At 35.4% G+C, this 20,865-nt stretch overlaps 1 protein-coding gene across 4 annotated transcripts; it reads left to right on the top strand.

Annotated features, from left to right (window-relative positions):
* SLO1 (SLOW GROWTH 1) lies at positions 1-18,938 on the top strand. Of its 4 annotated transcripts, none has more exons than XM_039022648.2 (3): positions 1-2,641; positions 2,728-2,792; positions 3,367-4,086. In XM_039022648.2, the coding sequence occupies exon 1, from the start codon at positions 162-164 to the stop codon at positions 2,205-2,207; it is 2,046 nt and encodes a 681-aa protein (XP_038878576.2). In that variant the 5' UTR covers positions 1-161; the 3' UTR covers positions 2,208-2,641; positions 2,728-2,792; positions 3,367-4,086. The 4 variants fall into 4 exon arrangements, with proteins under 4 accessions (XP_038878576.2, XP_038878578.2, XP_038878577.2 ...); XM_039022650.2 differs by lacking the exon at positions 3,367-4,086 and adding an exon at positions 18,833-18,938 and having other exon boundaries at positions 7-2,641; XM_039022649.2 differs by lacking the exon at positions 3,367-4,086 and adding an exon at positions 10,141-10,309 and having other exon boundaries at positions 7-2,641.
* Positions 18,939-20,865: the final 1,927 nt, after the last annotated feature.

Below are 20,865 nucleotides of genomic sequence, written 5' to 3'. Positions count from 1 at the left end.
TGCCACAAGAATAAATAAATAAATAAATAAATAAAACAAAATTCGTTACTATAACTTTCACAATACTGGTTTCAATTTTCAAACGTGCAGGAACTCTCATCTTCAAACCATCGCTTGCCGCCATTTACATCCTTCATCATTCTCACTTCAGCTTGAGCTTCATGATCAATCTTAATGTCAGTACTCTCATCTTTAGATATCCGCATTTGGTCTCAAGATCACCATTCCAAATCCCCTTCATTTTGCTACTCCACACTCACTCTCTTCCACATCACAAAGACAAACCCACCAATTGGAACACATCTCACGTTCTGATTCAATCAAACCCACTTCTCTCCCTCTTAGAAAGATGCACTTCCATGGCGCAAATGAGGCAAATTCATGCCCAAATGATTTCAACCGGTTTGATCTCAGATGGGTTTGCTCTGAGTCGCCTCGTTGCTTTCTGTGCGATTTCGGAGTGGCGAAATCTCGACTACTGTGACAAAATTCTCGACAATGCTGCGAACCCGAACGTTTTTTCTTGGAATGTGGCGATTAGGGGTTATTTAGAGAGTGAAAATCCCAGAAATGCTATTCTTTTGTACAGAAAAATGCTGAGAAAAGGTAGGGCGATTCCTGATAATTATACTTATCCTTTATTGTTCAAGGTTTGTGCAGGTTTGTCGTTGAGTTGGACGGCTAATGAGATTCTTGGGCATGTACTACAGTTGGGATTTGGTTCGGATTTGTTTGTGCACAATGCGATCATTCATGTGTTGGTTTCAAGTGGAGAATTGTTGGCTGCACGTAAGGTGTTTGATGAAAGTTGTGTGAGAGATTTGGTTTCTTGGAACTCCATCATCAATGGATATGTTAGGTGTGGGCTGGCAGACGAGGCATTGGATCTTTATTACAAGATGGGGGAGCTGAAAGTGAAGCCAGATGAGGTCACAATGATTGGTGTCGTTTCAGCTTCTGCTCAGCTTGAAAATTTAGCTCTTGGAAGAAAGCTTCATCAATTCATTGAAGAAATGGGTTTGAATTTGACCGTTCCACTTGCCAATGCGTTGATGGATATGTATATTAAGTGTAAGGATATTGAGGCTGCAAAAATACTATTTGAGAACATGACAAAGAAAACTATTGTTTCATGGACAACAATGGTTGTTGGATATGCCAAATTTGGGTTGTTTGAAAGTGCTGTGAGGCTGTTCAATGAAATGCCAGAGAAGGATGTTGTCCCATGGAATGCTCTAATTGGTGGCTTTGTTCAAGCCAAGCGTAGTAAAGAGGCTTTGGCTCTGTTTCATGAAATGCAGTCCAGTAATGTTGACCCGGATGAGGTTACTGTTGTTAACTGTTTATCCGCGTGCTCTCAACTTGGAGCACTTGATGTTGGAATTTGGATGCATCACTATGTTGATAAACATAATCTTACTATGAATGTTGCCTTAGGAACTGCTCTAGTTGACATGTATGCTAAGTGTGGGAACATAAAAAAGGCTATACAGGTTTTTGAAGAGATGCCAGGAAGAAACTCATTGACATGGACAGCTATAATTTGTGGTCTAGCACTTCATGGACAAGCACATACTGCCATATCTTACTTCTCGGAGATGATTAGCATTGGACTGGTGCCTGACGAGATCACCTTCATCGGGGTCCTATCAGCTTGTTGTCACGGTGGGCTGGTTGATCAGGGACGGGACTATTTTTACCAAATGAGCTCCAAATATGGTATTTCCCCAAAACTTAAGCATTATTCTTGTTTGGTGGACCTTCTAGGTAGGGCTGGCTTCTTGGAAGAGGCAGAAGAGCTTATTAAGAGCATGCCTTTTGAAGCGGATGCCGTAGTGTGGGGAGCATTGTTCTTCGGCAGCCGTATTCATGGAAATGTTCATATGGGAGAAAGAGCGGCTTCTAAGCTTCTTGAGTTGGATCCTCATGATAGTGGAATTTATGTGTTGCTTGCAAATATGTATGGCGATGCTAATATGTGGGAGCAGGCAAGAAAGATAAGAAAGATGATGGAAGAAAGAGGGGTAGAGAAAACACCAGGTTGTAGTTCAATTGAGATCAACGGTTTAGTTTATGAGTTTATAATTTGTGACAAGTCACATCCTCAATCGGAGAAAATTTACGAGTGTTTGACACGGTTAACAAGACAGCTTGAACTTGTTGAGGTTGAAATTTCTTCATTCAAAGACTTCTCCTCTCTGTGTTAATCTAGGCCGTCAGATTTGAGTTGAGAAAACCTACCAAGTTCCGTCTCACATGCTTGTGCTCTAAAAATATCATTACGGAAAGCTGTCTAGCACCCCGATGGATTCCCCAGCTGTAAGGATTTGAAAATTTGGAGATATCCTTTGAAGTCTTGGGTTCAAGCCCCTGTGATTTAAACCTCTTCATATCTCCCACAGATAGGCCTTGAGTGGGTAAGGCCTATCTGAAGATTAGTGAGAGATGGGATATAAGTATAATACAAGGAGCAGAGGCCCTCCGACACTCGGTTTAAAAAAGATTAGTCAACGAAAGAAACCTTTCTAGTCTAGAAATGATTATGATTCTCTTCGTTAATTAAGAGATGATGAAGTTCTACCTCTCGTAGTCCAAAAAGCGCTTCTTCAGTAAGATCAACATTTGAAGAATCTTCTGAATGGTAAGAAAATGTTCTGTGATGCATGTAATGGTTTCATTTCAAGCCCTTGCAGTTTATTGACTTTGAACTTGCATTTCCTTGTCCAGTTATATTTGGAGTATGACATCTACTTGACATGAACTTCAAACAGTTGAAATGAAAAGCTAACCAGGTTCGTATTCAGCTCATTTCTTGCCTCACCATTTTTAAACCAAGTCACCAACAAGTTTTATTTATATGCTTCCATGTAATGGTGGTTGGTGGGTTATGGTGATTCAGGTTTACGTGCTCAACGCTAGTATCATCTCAATTGTTTAACCATTTTACACCTGTTAACCATGTTTCCTTCAATTCCTTTGGATGAAGCAATTTGAGGGGAGATAGAGTGTAAATATATTTAGTTCTGGGAGATAGAGTCTAAATATATTTAGTTCTATTTTGTTCTCAGAACTTTCAAATACATTTTATTTTGGTAATTTAAACTCTCAAACATTATATACAAGTCAAACTTTACATAAAAAACTATTTTTGTCTTTTTGCTGTTAATTGTTTTTCGGTTTTTTTAGAAAGAAGTCTTTATGGGGATATTTGGCTCACTAACATGAGTTGATATAATATACCAACTCAATGTTTGGTCCACCAATCTTAAATATTGGTGTAGTTGAGTTGGTATATTTTACCAACTCACCCAAACTCTCCCAAACTCTCCATTCTTCTGATGTTTTCAATGGCTCCACCCATCGCAGTCACTGTCGGCAACTATTGCTGTCACACTCTTGGAACCAACTCTGACCTCCGACAACCACCTTTTATGACAACTTTGGCGACTAACTCCAGGCTCCGACAACCACCTCCGGTGACAACTTAGGCAACCAACTCCAATGACCACCTTCGTGCAACTAACTTCAATGACCAATTCTAGACTCCAGCAGCCACCTTCGATGACAACTCCGATAATCAATTTCAAGTTTTGGCAACCACCTCTGACAACAAACTCCGATGACCAACTACGTCAACCATCTTCCAAACTCCAACGAAAATCACCTTCGATAACCACTTTCGAGTGAACAACTCCGACGACCAACTTCGAGCTTCGACAACCACATCTGATAATAAACTCCGACAACCAACTCCAATACCACCTTCATGCGACTAACTTCAAGCTCCATCAACCACCTTCGACTTCAAACTCTAGCGAAAATCATCTTCGATAATCAACTTCAACAACCACTTTCGACTATTATAAGACTCATGATTGTTAAGGTATATTATAGGGTTGTTAATTATATAAATAATAGTATTTTGTTTGCATTTAGTGCAATATTTATATGTAGAAATTTGTAAAATATATTTTTATTTAATTGAATTCGCATATCAAATGAGTGTTAAGAATACTTGTTAAAATATGTATGTAGTTGCAAAGTATGTAAAGTATAACAAAATACCATAAAATGAGTATTTTTTTTTGCTGGACTATTTTCTAACAATAATGAGTGAAAATGGAGATTTGTTTTCTGATGATCCCCAAATTTAGAGGAATTGAATGTGAAATTATTAAAAAAATGTGATGGCATTCCATCGGTCACTAAAATGATGGGGGAGATTCAATTTAAAAAAGTTCATGATTGAGTAAAAATATAGAGCAACAACAGAAAAGAAGAAGAAAAAAAAAAGATGATGATGAAATTCATGGAGAAAAATTGGGAATTAGAAGTTATCTTGGTTTCTCATTTTATTTAACTATATTTCTTAGAAGTGATACTCGGTTCGGTTAAATTTTGTCAGTTTTGGGGTCAACCAAGAACCAAACCAAACCAAATCAATCGGTTTTACAAAGAAGGGATCCAAACCAATGTCCATTAAAGAACAAAACCAAGGGATCCAAACCAATGTCCATTAAAGGACAAAACCAATGAATTGGTTTTATTGGATTGGTTTGTTATCAGTTTTGTTCTTGGTTTTTAGCATTTTATCTTTTTCTTCCAATTTTTTTTTTTTAATTTTTATTTTCACTTTGTTTTGGATCGGCCCTTTTTGCTAATTTTAAATTAAAATTGAGTTTATTTCTTTTTTTTTTCTTATAAATTAAAATTTGACATTTTTGTTTTTTCCTTACCAATTTTCTAAGTAAAAATACATACACGTCATAATAATTGGTCTTTTATCTAACATCAAATATACATGCACCGTAATAATTAAAAAACTAAAAAAATACTTAATGAAGAGTTTATTTCGAGGGTATATATATCATTAGCTTGGTTTGGTTTTGATTGATTTTACTAATAAAAACCGATTCGAACCGATGCTTTTTGGTTTTCTCCTAGATCAATATGTCTAATTTTATACTAAAAAACCAAACAAAACCATTGGATCTTGGATTGGTTTGGATTTTCGATTTTTCGGTTTTTTGTTGCACTCCTAATATTTTTGCAAGAAATGTACTGAGTTAATTGTTGTTCATTACCAAAAGAAAAAAAAAGAGAGAAAAAAAGAAAAGCTTTAAAAATCAAAAGAAAAAAAAATTGCAATACATATTTTATTTAAACAAATATGGGTAGAATTATTGAATAAAAAAAGTTTCAAAATAAAAATAGTAATCATAAAAACAGATTATTTAGAGGTAAAACTATACCAGATACCCCATACATATGAACTCAACTATGCACCCCAAACACAATACATATGGATTCAGATCAAATAACTCTACATCTCAAACATAGACATATAAACTCCACAAATATATGAACTCCAAAGATATAAGTTACCTAAAGGAACTCATTTACAAAGAGATCCATGAGCGGAAGTGGATTGTCCAAATTCCATTTAGATTGAAAACATAAATTTCTAGTAAACATACAGTTTATACATTCTAAGCAAAATTACAACATGCTTTTTAAAATAAGAAATAGATATCAAGTGATTATACTTTTGAAGAACACTTCTTCTCGTACAACCCTCGAACTGTCATGAACTCTTCAAACAACAACAAAACTCGAACATAGTAACCTTGAAGACTTTCTTCAAGAATCTTACGAACCAAAAATGAGACACAACCACTTGGATTCCTTGGTATACTCGAGGTGAGAACCTAGGAGTTGTGAGCACTGACTATTTTGGTAAGGAGGGATTTTGTGAGTTTGAAGGAGGAAAACGATTGAGGAAGATGACTATCGTATATCAAATTCTGGAAAAAAAATGAAATCATATTTTATTTATTCCATTTGCCATAAAAAACTACTTGACCACCTACTAATGTGGTCTGAGAGAAAAATGGATTATTATTCAAAATAATAAATAATATAAATAAATATGATAACTAACTTATCATATTATATTTATAACCTATAGTTTTAATATTGCATCATATACAATATAAACTATAGTTCTTTTTCTCTATTTTATGACATTTAATATAAATCATATTTATTTTAAATTTAACAACTATGAATCTAATTCATAGAAAATATCTTTGAATCACATTCAAATATTTATTCCTCCAATTAAACTATAATGTATCAAATACATTATGTCAATTATATCATATATAATTGAATTAATCGAATTATATTATATATAATTAAATTTCCTCTTGTTAATTTGAACAATTTAACTTTAACCCAAAAACTGATTCTCAACTAAATCCTTCTAACGTGAATAATTAATTAAACTCTTTAATTACATTATCCACCTTTCATTAATTGTTGGACACTCCACTAAAGACTGACAACTGCACTCTTCGCACTATAGATATATTTATGTGTCAATTGGATATAATCAATCAACAGTACGATGATCCTTCACAAATTGCTCGTAAGTACAGTAGTTACAGCTAACTTCTTAAATACCATTGATACGAACAATAGATTATAGTCTTACTATGACTAAACCCCTCTCGGGCCAGGAGAGGGTGTGACGCCACATTGTTCAAGACCCGAAATTAGCTCTTAAGGGAGCAATTTATCTACTTACCCCTGCTTCGGGGAAGGAATGAATTCCATCTTGTGTAGCTGAGTTCCCAGCTCCCTAATTAGACGAATCCCCAAAACGGTAGGCTTGTTGAGTCGGTGATCTGGTCACTCTCACCCATACAAATCAAAAGACCGCCCTCATAAGCAGGAGTTCACAACTCACTGAGGATTAAAGTCATGTTACCTATGGTCATCCTAGTGAAATAAAAGTCTCTATCATGAACGGTGTTATATAATAAGACTAAATATTTCGTGGTCCGGTCTTATACAAACTCCTTTGTATAGAATATCACCACTCGCATGTATAATACATGCATGATCAGGATTAGATTATTTGTAGCTCTTTACAACATTTGTAACACAAAGCGGGCCATACTCGTAGTGTCACTAGGATAAAGTACTCAACCTTATCCATATACTACAGACCATTTAGGTTATCACTTAAACATGATCCACCTGTATGTCTTCATATACATGTTTAAGTTACAACAATGACCTTGGATGTTAGTTTATTGATTTGTAGTTAATGCAATTAAAATATCACATATTTTATAGACAAAGTGAATAAAATATCAAATATTATTAATCACATACAAGTTTGTTCATACAAGGTTTACAAACTATAGGACCCTACGAGATTTAGGGCATCAACCCCAACAATCTCTTACTTGTCTTAAAGCTAATGGAGTGTATAAGATAATATAATACAAGTACATAAAACAATAAACTAGTGCATAACACGCCCAGTACAAGATCTCCCACTTATCCTAGTCCAGCCGTGGTCTATTCCATAGACCTATACTCTGCAGGTGACCTTCAAACACTGTAGTCGTGAGGGCCTTCGTAAACGGATCAGCCACGTTGTGCTCCGAAGCTATCTTCGTGACAATTATATCCCCTCGATGCACAATCTCTTGGATGAGATGATACTTCCGCTCTATGTGCTTGCCGCGCTTATGACTTCTAGGCTCATGGGAATTAGCCACAACACCACTATTATCACAATAAAGTGATGAGTTTTGACATGTCTGGAACAACTTGTAGATGGGTCAGGAATTTCTTGAGCCAAAGACCTCTTTAGCAGCTTCACAAGCCGCTACATACTCAGCCTCCATGGTGGAGTCCGCAATACACCCTTGCTTGGTGCTTCGCCATACTACTGCCCTTCTGTTAAGATGAACATTGATCCTGAAGTGGATTTCCGAGAATCCTTATCAGTCTAAAAATCAGAGTCCGTGTATTCTGTAAGGATCAAATCCTTAGAATCATACACAAGCATGTAGTTCATCGTTCTCCGTAGATACTTGAGGATGTTCTTGAAGGCTGTCTAGTGATCATATCTTGGATTAGATTGATATCTACTAACTATCTCCACTGTATAGCAGATGTCAGGTCTGGTACATAACATCACATACATCAAACTACCCACGACAGATGCATAGGAGACCTGTAAAACCCGTACCTTACTTTCTCCTTTTTAATTATGATCATTGTTTAAGTTAAGCAAAATGATGAGTTAAATATTTAAGTTAGATTGGATTTGTGCATTTTGAGGTAAAGGATGAGTTTAATGAAGGAAAATGTTTAAGTATAGAAACTTAGCCCTCAGTTACTTATTAATCTAGCTTTACGAAGAGAATTTCTAGCTAAGTGTTGATCGTGTTGAAGGGTGATTGAGTGTCGAGTGAGCTCAAGAGGCATCGAGTAAATGCTACCAAGCTTCAAGGACAAGTGATCGAGGAAGGTTTGAGCATCGAGTATAAGTGATCGAGGAAAGGGTCAAGCGTTGAGGGTAAACGAGGAAGGGTCACGCGTCGAGTGTGAGCGATCGAGTAAGGAGCGTGCATTGAGCGAGCTCCCAGCGTCAGGTTTCCAATCGAGTATCGAGTCCTTTCATCAAGTATTTAACAGAAAGCCTCAGAATCTTCCATCAAGTAAGGACCTTCCTCCATCGAGTTTTCCCAACGAGGATCAAGTTGCTCGAAACACTCAGTTTTAAATGCTCAATTTTAAACTTCTCTTTTAGTTACCCGGACAGATGACTTGATCTCGACTCTTAATCTCCACTAGTGGGTGAAGTGGCTTAAGGAGATTTCATGCAATGGGCTGGACAGTAGTATAAAAAGGGAAGAGAACTTCAAGGGCTCGTTTTGGACGATTTGCTTGAGTAAATCAGAAGAACTTGGTACCATTGGAAAGCTCTACGAGCCTAGTTTCTGAAATCGAGCCTTTGGAAGGGAATTCTCACCGGAAAGAGGGTCGGAGATGGAAGGAAGAGTTGAAGGTTCATTTTTGGGCATTTTCGGGCACTCGACGAAGAAACGTAGATCTAGATCGAACCACTTGGATTTTCAAGCCAAAACTTTAAGGTATTATCGTGAACACCATTTCAAGTAAGTTTGTAGAAGGAACCTTGGCAAGAAAAGGTCTAGGGTTTGAGGTACATATTTTGGAAGTTAAACTTGGAATCTTTGCTCAAGCAGGGAGTTGCAGTTAGCGCTTTCGGGAAAGATTTGAAGGCCCAGGTTAAACCACAAGAAGTTTCACGTTGAGACTTTGAGGTAACATTGTTCACAAAATTCTGAACATGTTTGAAGAAGGAAATTTCTTAAAATGAGTTCTAGTTTTCAAGTTATTTACGTTAGAAGTTGAATATGGAAATATTGGACGAATAGGCAACTCATTGCTAAATATGAGCTTGGTTAAAAGAGTAGTCTCAAAAGGGAGGCCAAAGTAGCAACTAAACTCTTATTCTTTTATGTGTAGGAGCTATGTTCATTGGGGAGGCCTACAAAGCTTAGGAAGAACCAAGCCCAAAGATCTGTGAGTGACTAAATGTTTTCAAATATGTTCAAGAAAAGGGACATGCGTTCCATATGAATTTTATGCTAACGTTCATGGGTTTTCCAAGCAACTAAAGTTTATACTTATATTTTAAAGAGTTCATGACATTTCCTAAGCATGACGTTTCAAGTTATTTAAATGAGTCTTACTAATCCTAATGTATGTTAAGAATGTATGAAAGAGTATTGCAACTACATGTTTATAATTGTGAAGTATGCATGTTGAATGTTAATAATGCTCTTAAGGCGAAAGCTAAGTAAGTGCTAAGCCTAAAGTTTATGATGCTTGAATTTCCTATGAATGTTGCATTCTAATATATCGGGTACCGAAGGTATAGAAGGTATCCGAGGAAGTACCTAAGGTGTTGACGTACTTAGTATACTCCACGTGTATGTAGGTAGTTCTTTATGAGAGGCCAAAGTATGGGTCTTCTGGCAACAATCTTTATAATGGGACCGAAGTATAGGTCTCACAGCCATGAATGGACATTGGGAGCTTTGAATGCTCGTTCTCAACTAAGGTTTGATAGTATGATTGATTATAACACTATGATTAATGAATGATACTATACAAGTTGCTTGAGATTAATTTTCAGCATGTTTATTTATTTATATTAATGCATATGAAAGGCTTGAGAAGATATGTATTTCCATGAGTCACTCACTGGGCAACCAACTCACAGTTTTCAAATGTTTTTCCTTTTCCTAGATAGCGGTCAGTTCCTTCGCGGTTGAATCCACTGCAGCTTGCCACCCAAAGTTTGTTGACCTTAAGAAGAAGCTTAGGTTAAGCTTGTTTTGATGTACACATATTTGGAAAGGAGTTGGGGACTTGTGAAACTTATTTTCTATTGAAACCCATGTTTATTCTTATCATTTTATTTCGTTGGACATATGTTTATTTTTGGAATTGTAAATAAGTCTTGCACTGTTTAACTTCATGGTTGTGTGTTTGCCAAGTCATTTTGCATATTGAGGTTTTAAGCAGGTTAACTTAAGTTAGTCAGTAAGCGCTGGCAAATAGGTCTGTAACTGCTGCCGTCATATCCTCTTTCGGTTTTAGAGGGTAATCGGGAGGGGGTGCGATAGGACCCATCTCATATCTTCAACCTCTTGAGGTGTCTTAGGACATTGTTCCTTAGACAAAGTAACTCCGTGCCTAAAAGGCAATAGGCCCTTCTTGGAGTTCTGCATTGAATACTTGATCAACATCTTGTCAATATACGATGCCTGAGACAGTGCTAGCATTTTGTTTTTTCGATCTCGAAAGATCTGAATACTTAAAACAAACTGAGCCTCTATCAAATCTTTCATTTGGAATTGGGTCGTTAGTCAATTCTTAACTGTAGTCAGTAAACCTACATCATTCCCAATGAGTAGGATATCATTTACATATAACACTAGAAAAACTACTGAACTGTTGATGTTCTTCTTGTAGACACAAGACTCAATCAACGTTCTGATCAAAACCATAAGATTTGATCGCAATATCAAACCTTATATTCCAAGATCGAGATGCTTGTTTCAGTCCATAAATGGACTGATTAAGCTTGCAAACCTTTTGCTCTTAACTTTGGACTATGAATCCCTCGGGTTGCACCATATAAATGGTCTCCTTAAGATTACCATTCAAAAAAGCAGTCTTGACATCCATTTGTCATATCTCATAGTCATAATATGAGGCAATGGATAGGAAGATCCATATAAACTTCAGCATGGCAACAGGCGAGAAAGTCTCCTCATAGTCGACTCCCTTTACCTGGGTATAACCTTTTGCCACCAGTCTAGCTTTGAAGGTTTGCACCTTCCCATCAGCACCTCGTTTCCTCTTGTAGATCCATTTGTAACCTATAGGTTTAACCCCATTAGGTTGATTTACAAGATCCCAAACTGAATTGAAGTACATAGACTCCATTTCGAGATCCATGGCTTTGATCCATTCATTTTTTTTCAACATCCTCTATTTCCGTCTTGTAAGACAATGAATCCTCAACCTCACTATCAGCTACCATAGTTAGGATTTCAGTTAAACCCATGTAGCGAATAGGTGGGTTTGCAATCCTCCCACTACGTCGAGGTTCCCTCAACACTTGAGGTGGATTTGACCTACTAAATGAACCTACTTCAACAACTCTTGTTGAGGTACCAGGCTCTTCAACAACTCTTATGGAAGATTCAGTAGTTTCTTTAGAAAGCTCATTCAACACGATTTTACTTCTGGGTTTGTGCTCCCTTATGTGGTCTTCCTCGAGAAAAGTAGCATTTATCGATACAAATACTTTGTTTTCTTTAGGATCATATAAATAACAACCTCTCATTCACTTGGGGTAGTCTACAAATAGGCATAACCTTGAACGTGGTTCCAGTTTCTTAGGGTTGGCCTCAAGCACATGTGTTGGACAGTCCCAGTTTCTGAATTGACGTAAACTAGCTTTACGATCATTCCATAACTCTAGAGGTGTTTTAGCAACACTCTTAGAGGGAACATAGTTCAAGATATGAGCTACAGTCTCTACTGCATAATCCCAAAATGAGTCAGGTAAGGAAACGTAACTCATCATAGACCAAACCATGTCTAACAGAGTTTGATTTCTCCTTTTTGATATACCATTCTGCTGAGGTGTACTAGATGCTGGGAGTTGGGATACTATTCCATGTTCTATTAAATAGTTCTGGAAAGATGAATCTAAAAACTCTCCACCTAAATTAGATCGAAGTGTTTTAATCGCTCTATTTAATGCATTTTCAACTTCAACCTTGAATTCTTTGAACTTTTCAAAGGACTCAGACTTCTGTTGCATTAAATAAACGTACCCTTATCTAGAATAATCATCAGTGAAAGTGATGAAATATTCATAACCTCCCCTGACTTTTACATTCATCGGACCACAAAGGTCTGAATGCACTAGCTCTAGAGATTCTTTGGCCCTATGACCGTTTCCAATAAAAAGCCTTTTAGTCATTTTGCCTTCAAGGCATGACTCACACATAGGTAAAGAATTTTCTTCTAACTTGCTTAGAAGTCCATTCTTCATCAACCTCTTAATCCTATTGAGATTAATGTGTCCTAATCTTAGGTGCCAATGATGGGCATTTTCCTTAGGAGAAATTTTAAGTCGCTTATTTTGAGTTACGACAATTTTAAACATCTCTATGTTATGGAGGACATTTGTTGCTAATGGCCTTAGCACATACAAATTATTTTCCAGTTGAGCAGAACATATATCAACTCCATTCTTAGTAATAAACATTTTACTGTAAGAAAAATTCAGTTGATAATTACATTCTAACAAACATTTTACAGACACTAAGTTCCTCTTTAAATCAGGAACAACAAATACATAATTCAAAATGAGAAATTTGTTCTGTTAAGTTAATCAGAGATCTCCTACTGCCACAGCTGAGACGACGTGCTCGTTTCCAACTCATATTGTCATCTCACTAGCATCAAGCTGCCGCCAGGAACTAATTTCCTGAAATGAAGAACAAACATGGTTATTGGCCCCAGAGTCAATAATCTGGGCAGAATCTTCATTCTCCATTAAATAAGTCTCCAAAACAAGCAAATCACATTTACCTTGTTTAGCCTTCTTCTTTTCTGCTAAATATCTGGGGCAATTCCTCTACCAGTGCCCATCCTGGTTGCAATGGAAACATTTTCCCTTGTCAACCCTCACTGGTTGTCTACCCCTTGGAGTAGTAACTTGTGGGTTAACAGGAGCCTTTCCCTTACCACCCTTCTTTTTCTTCCACTTTCTGGTGCCAGAGGAAGAAGGTGCAAACTTAGTTTCAGGGGTCGAACCTTTATGGAACTTTTTAGATGATGAAACAACATTTGCTTCACCTTTATTCTCATTGATTTTCAACAAGGATTGGGAAGTCTGCAGCTCATTGAGCAGAGTAGTAAGGTTGTAGTCAATCTTGTTCAGAACAACTTTGCTATGGAAATGAAGGAAGTTATCTGGTAAGGATTCCAGAATTATGATAACCTGGCTGGCCTCATCGATGCTCGACCCGTTCATTCAGCCACGTTGAAGTAGATCATCATGTTGAGAACATGTTCTTGAACAGATGACCTCTCTTGCATCCGTGAGTTGAAGATGTACTTGAAAGCGTCGTGCCGGAGCTATGCAAATGGTTGTTCGAACATTCTCCGCAGGGATTCCATGATCTCGCGTGCAGTGGCCATGGGTCATACTTCTTGGCCAAAACTTCGTTAAGGCTGGCTAAGATATACGCTCGGACCTTCTCGTTCGCCCTTGTCCATCACTCGTATGCTTCCCGTGTTGGGATTGGTGTCCTAATTCTCTCGGAGTCTCGTTGTTTTGTAAAGATACACATTGTTTGATGAATAAAATAATTGTTATTTAATTTTGGCATTTACTCATACCCAATAACCAAAGCTCTTTGGTTATCTTATGTGAACTTAAGCATATATATGTGATATATAAGTTGATCATGCCTTAAGTGGCAACCTAAATAGGTCTGTAGTATAAGGATTAAGGTGAGATATCTGATCCTGGTGACACTACGAATACGACCCGCTTTGTAGAGATTTGCAAGAGTTATAAACTACTATAGATGGTAGATCCTGACCAGTCATGTGGAGACGTGCGAGTGAGGATGTCCTATACAAAGAGTTTGTATAAGACCTGGACCACGAGATGACTAGACTCTGTATATAACACCGTTAATACTAGAGACTTACATCTCACCTAAACGACTATAGATGACACGACCTTAATCTTGAGTGTTTTGGGAACTCCTACTCTTGAGGGTGGTCCTTTGATTAATATGGGTGAGAATGGCCAGATTGCCAACTCAACATGCCTACCTTTTTTAGGGCTTGTTTGATCTGGGAGCTGGGAACTCAATCCACAAGATGAAATTCACTCATTTCCCGAAGCAGGGATAAGTAGAGAGATTGCTTCCTTAAGGGTTGATTCCAGAGCTTGAACATAGTGGCCACTACTTCTCTTTGGAAGAGAGGACTCAGTTTTAGTAGGACTATGACTTATGTTTATTAGAGAGATCAATGGTACTTAAGGAGTTAGATGTAACTACAGGGGCATAACGGTTATTGACCCAGCTGTACTTACGAGCGATCTGTGAAGGGTTGTCACACTGCTGATTGGTTAAGATGTACACATAATGTATCTGTGGTAAGGAGAGTTCAACTGTCAGTCTTTAGTGGAGTGCCTGATAGTTAACAAATGGTGGATCCCGTGACTAAAGAGTTTAGTTAGTTATTCACGTATCGTTGGAACTTCGAGCTACAGGTCCATAAGGTCTCCTTGGTAGCTCAATGGATTTAGTTGAGGATCAGTTCTTGGTGTTGATTTGAAATGTTCAAATTGACAAGAGGTATTTTGATTATATATAATATGATCGATATGATGTATGAGATATATCTAGTGGAGGATTAATGTAAATGAGATTTAATTAAGTACCATGGAATAGAAAAGAACTATGGTTTATATGTTTCATGAGATGAAATATTAAAACTATAGGTTATAAATATAGTATGATAAGTTGGTTATCATTTATATTTATATTAATATTAATTATTGGATAATTAAATCTTTTTATCTAATAACTAATTAAGTCAGTGGTTATTGGTGATTCATGGTAATCGTGAGATAAAAGGAAAACAAAATATTTCGAGGAGTAGTAGGAGCTAGAATGGGAGGACACTCCTCTGTCAGGACGAATCTGAGATCATCGATGATTAAAATCGTGTTTATTGTATTTTTCCAACTAGCGTAGTTCTTGCCAATTAGTTTGTCGGCGACAAGTAAGCTAAGAGTCGCAGTAGCCATAATATAATTGCTGAAACAGAACAAACTTAATTAAGTCTACTTGCATTAAACCAGTTTTATAAAACCAATCATGTTTTAGCAAAATAGTCTAGTGTACCCTAAGTTACATCTATTTTACAATAATGCTTCAGTGAGGCAGGACAAAAGTTACCATAGGGTGATCAAGTGTTCTTTAACTGAAATGAGACAATCTCAACCATTAGACAGAAACAACTCCTTGTAACTAAATCTAATAGTCACCATTGTTTGGTCCAGAATTTGTTAACATCCTTAACAATTCTGTGTAAGTGTAACTCCTCATTTTAGGTCTTAAAGTCCCACCCTAATAAGCCAACCTTAGGAAAAAGCCAATTAGAACAAGAGACTAAAGCAACCCCCATTTATGGAGATCAAATAAAGAGTTATGCAAAACTTCCATCCTTTAGGAGGACACCCACGATGTCATGAGGCGATGCATAAAACTTTATTCTACCTAACGAGAGAGACTGAGGGATATGTTGTCACACGTCCCGCTCCTACTTACTATGAACACTTTCTCCATTCACCTTGGTATTGACCTACCCAAATGCCATCCGTAGGGGGACACCAATGGTATCTCGATGCCGAGGATAGATCTCACGGTGTGAACTTTTAGGGAGAAACATATAGAGGTTAAAGTGAAGTATCATATACTCCATTTTCTCCCACTGAATGTTCTACCTAGGGTTCATTAACTTAGAAAATCCGGCTACTGATTTTATCTAAGTGATTTGTTTAATTTTCTCAAAAACAACATTTGCTTTTGATGATTAAACAACTTTAATTTAAGTCTTATTAAACTCTTTAATAGACTTTCATCAAATTTGCATGCATGTAACAAATCTATCTAATTCACCTTTCCAGGTAGGTTCCGAGGTAGGGGTGCGACGTTTTCATCGACTTAAGTATCCCAACCTAGCCAGAACCAGCCTTAGACAAAAGGTCCCTTATAGATACATTTGTTACATATTTAATCTTTTATTAGGAATCAACTTAATCCTATTAAACCGATTTAAAAGATTAAACTTATATTTATAATCTTATTAGAAATGTGATCTTAGGTCTATCTCAATCAAATTTTAAAACACTTTTAAAAAATGATTAAAACCTAAGATTTGCATGCAACTCTTTATTATTAATTATAACACTTATAAGAAATGAAATCACTAAAACCAATTAACATTGCAAACTAGACATACATAAGTTATTTATAACAATTATAAATTAACCTAAAGTATTGTCATGTTTCATGTAATGTTCATTAATTATTAATATATAACTTTTATATAAACAAGTAATGAATTAAACTATAGCATACATTCCATACAAACATTCTACCTTATATTATAATATTTATAATATAAATGATGCATGAATATGCTATAATGCATGCATACATATATTATAACTCTTATATTATATGATGCATGAGCATGCTTTATGTAATTTAAATCATGCATACTAATATATTATAACACTTATAATATAAAATGATGCATGAAAAAAAATGCATAACCTATGGTGGGTTTTAAAACTATATGACATACATTATGACATATAATATAAACATACATCATATGCATATTTAATTAAAGTTGATGGACTGGGATATTTAATCTCAAAACTGGAAAAAAATACTAAACTATTACAAAAGGTGAGTCCACCGGTTCGGAATAAGTGAACTAGGTCTTGAACTGCTTGCCTTGGACTGCTCTACCAAGAACCCTTGTAGCTTGATTGTGTAGCAAAATCCTGATCGTCGAGTAACGTGCATCGAGTATAGATGATCGTGTAAAAATGATTTTGTAGCTTTTGACTATGCGATGAGCATGAAAGTCCACGCGATCGTGTAGCTATTTACTATGCGTGAGCATGATAGTCTACACGATCGTGTATCGAGTATCGTATACTACGATCGTGTAGCTACTGACTAGCGATGATAGTCTACACGAGTTTATACACCGAGTACCGTGTATCGTCCATCAATCGCCTACGCGATCATGTAGCCAACGCAACAAGATTGTGTAGCAAACTCTACACGATCACGTAGCATTAGCTATGCGATCGTTTAGAAAACTCTACATGAATGCATAGCAAAATCTAAACGATCGTTTAGCTCTAGCTACACGATACAGCCACCGTTTCGTCTTCTCCATTGAAACACACTGCAACCTTTCTTCTGAAGCTTCACGAACGACTAAAAAACATACGAATACAGACTCGATTGCAAGTTTAATGCCCAAAAATGCAGGAGCCCTTACAAATTAACTTTTGTAATTTAAACAGAAAGCCAAAAACAAAGATTACTATCTCGAAACATCTATCAACAACTATCCACATACATTCAACATTTAAGCGCAATGCAGAACTTAAATCCCACCAAAATTGTAAGCGATTTCAATACAGAAATGGAATTTGGAATCAGAACTACAACCTGGCTCTGATACCAATTGAAGGAACTTGTTACCAAAGAGATCCATGAGCAGAAGCGGATCGTCCAAATTTCATTTAGATTGAAAACATAAATTTACAGTAAACATACAATTTATACATTCTAAGCAAAATTACAGCATGCGTTTTAAAACAAGAAATAGATACCAAGTGATTATACCTTTGAAGAACACTTCTTCTCGTTTTTCCTAGGTTTGAAGTTTGTTGGCTTTGATACCAATTTGTTAGGAATCCTTCACTTGCACTAAAAGCCTAACAAAGTTCCCAAGAGCGGATATAATTTTATTTATGAACTATTTACAATATGGAAAGAAAAGTACTTAGTAATTAAAATAAGGAAATAAGAAATAGAACCCTAATCTCTAGCACAATCAAGAGGGTTGGAATTCCAACGACCCTCAAACTATCTCCATAGTAGCCTCCCCTTGAATAGTTCTCCACCCATCTAACTATTATCTAGGCTTACCCCTCTTCACCGGAGCATCCTACCTATCCAATAGAGTTCAACCACGGATCACACCATGGCTACTTTTGAGGCTCCACTAAATATCTTTGTTCAACATTCGAGGATTCTACCGAGCATGGTTAAGTCATGCCCAAAGAACCCTAAAAGGTCTTATACAAATGGAAATAGTTGTCCTCCCTTATAAACCCATGATCATTCTTTTATTTAACCAATATGGGATTTTGATCGCATTCCCAACAATAACATAGGGTAAGTTATTTCTTTCCGATCAAGTGTCAAGATGTATGCAACCATAGATTCTAGTATGTCAACATGATTTTCAGAATATAGTTAATAGTTCCATTTTTGTGATGCAAGTTATGTATAATCAAATTAGAAGCCATTTTGAATCATGTGTAAGGGCTTTTAGGTTAGGGGTGAAGAATTTTGTTTGTGTTTCAAGTAAGAAAGAACGACCATGAACTTATTTCTTTGAATTATAAAAGAAGTTAAGGGTTAAGATATTATTTGGAATAGAAACGTGGAATATAAAATTAGTTGGGAAAAAAAAAATGAATTCACCCGACGGTTAATAAGTTAATAAGTTAACTTACAAGTTTAACCTATGAGTGTGGGTTCTAAACCTTCAGGAACCGTTTGTTTCGTAGGCATACTAGATTCTCATGGAGTGAGCATCTTAATTACCGTGTTTGTTTTACGGTATTGTGAGATGCCTCGACATCTGAAGATTCTTGGGCATCCTAGGATGCTTGGATGGAGGGCATCTAGAGAGTTTTGAATTCCCTCTCGAAACATGGGTTTTTTAGATTCTTGAGTTGAGGGCATCCCATTTTACTATTTTATTCTTTTTATTTTATTTTATTTTACATATATATATTGATCTTCATTTGCATTATATAATTAAAATAAATACTCTCAACCATGTATATCATATATTTTTAGTTATATCGTAATTCTTATTATTTTTTAGTAATATATTAAAATTTAATATAAATTAATATTTATTTTATAAAAAATCTTAAATTATGATATATTATGTTGTTGAGAAAATAACATATAAAAATATTATAAATTGTATTATTTTTAAAAGAAATTAAAATTGATAAAAACAAATATGTTATATAAGTTCAAATTATATCAAATTAATTATAAAATAATAAATAGTCGTAAGGGAATTCTTGGAACTTTACATATATTTAAGACATTTATGAGTAGAAATCCTATGAAACAAACACAATTATCAAAATATTCTCATATATCTGCAAAAATATTCCTACAAAACAAACATGGTAATCTAAAGATGTCGAACATCATAATTCCTAATATATACAATTTCAGGCATATAAGATTTCGGTTATCTACATTCCCAAAAAACAAACAGTTCCTCAAATGTAACAGGTCCTTCAACTTTCAGTTTGCTTGTAATAGTTCTCTGAATTTTTGAGACACAAAATTGGAAGTTAAAAGTTCTATTATACATAAAATTTAAATTTATAGAATTTATCAATTCATTTTTAAAACTTGTTAATACGTTAGTAATCTTTAGATATATGAAAGTTTAGAAACTTGTTAGATATTAGAGGTGTTGTGGGTTAAATTAGGTTGGGCTGAAGCTTTTTTTAGATCTAATCCAATTGTTTGGGTTATAAATTTCTTCAACCCAAATAATCCTTATTAAATAATGAACCCAGCCCAAACCAATCATGAAACATTTGGGTTGGTTTGGGTTATTCGTTTTATTTCTTTAAATTTTTGTTCTAAATCAAATGTTAATATATAAAAATTTTGTTTAGGTATTTTCATATATTGAATTAAGATTTACAATTCAATTTCAATTTAAATTATGGGAATTTTCTTTCAAAAGCGCTAAATTTTTTTTAGGAGTTGTTGGATGATAAACATCCAAACAAAAATTATGAAATTAAATAAAATTAAAATAAATATTGTATAAATATTCATTTTTAAAAATTAATAATAAACTCGAGTTGGTTTTGATTATTTTAGGTGAACCTATTAATCAAGCCAACTCATAGAATTTTCATTTATTTGAACCCAATCCAATCCAAATTGTATGGATTAGGTTGGTGGGGTTGGTCGCGTCATCGGGTTTTTTGAACACTCTATAGATATTTCTAAGATCTATTGACATAAAATTGAAAATTTAGGGATTTATTAGACATGTTTGAAAGTTTAAAGATCAAATAAATATGAATTTCAAAGTTGAATGACTAAACTTGTAAATACATAATAGTTATTAAAAAAAACTTAAAAAACTTAAAAAAACAAGTTTAGGGACCTACCAAATAAAGTACATAAGTAAATTTTTCTTAAAATAAAACTGGATTAAACTTGGAGTTAGAGAAGTGTAACATGCAATACTAATTAAAAATAAATAAATAAATGAGAAATCCAGACATGAAATGCAAAATAACCCTGGAAAAGTTTGATGTGGTATTTAGGTAGCAAGGTTTAAAACTTAACATTGAGGCTTTTTTTTCCTTTTTTTTTTTTTAAAAAAGAAACATTTAATTTATTAATGAAATAGGAAAAATTCCAACGTCAGTAGGTGGATTACGAGAAACATGTCCAGTAAGAGACAATATAAGATCAACTGTAGTAAGTAAAAGAGTGCTTATTTTTGTACCAACAGAGCACACTACAAGAATTTGGCTCTTTCCCA

This window comes from Benincasa hispida, chromosome 2, assembly GCF_027475165.1.
Source record: "Benincasa hispida cultivar pf3 chromosome 2, pf3_genome.v1.1, whole genome shotgun sequence".
NCBI classification, from domain to species: domain Eukaryota; kingdom Viridiplantae; phylum Streptophyta; class Magnoliopsida; order Cucurbitales; family Cucurbitaceae; genus Benincasa; species Benincasa hispida.
Note: the sequence above shows the minus strand (reverse complement) of the source record. Positions and strands in the feature narration are given on the sequence as shown.

Excerpts from the sequence above, each read along its gene's own strand:
- SLO1 (XM_039022650.2), top strand. The coding sequence starts at position 162 with ATGATCAATCTTAATGTCAGTACTCTCATCTTTAGATATCCGCATTTG.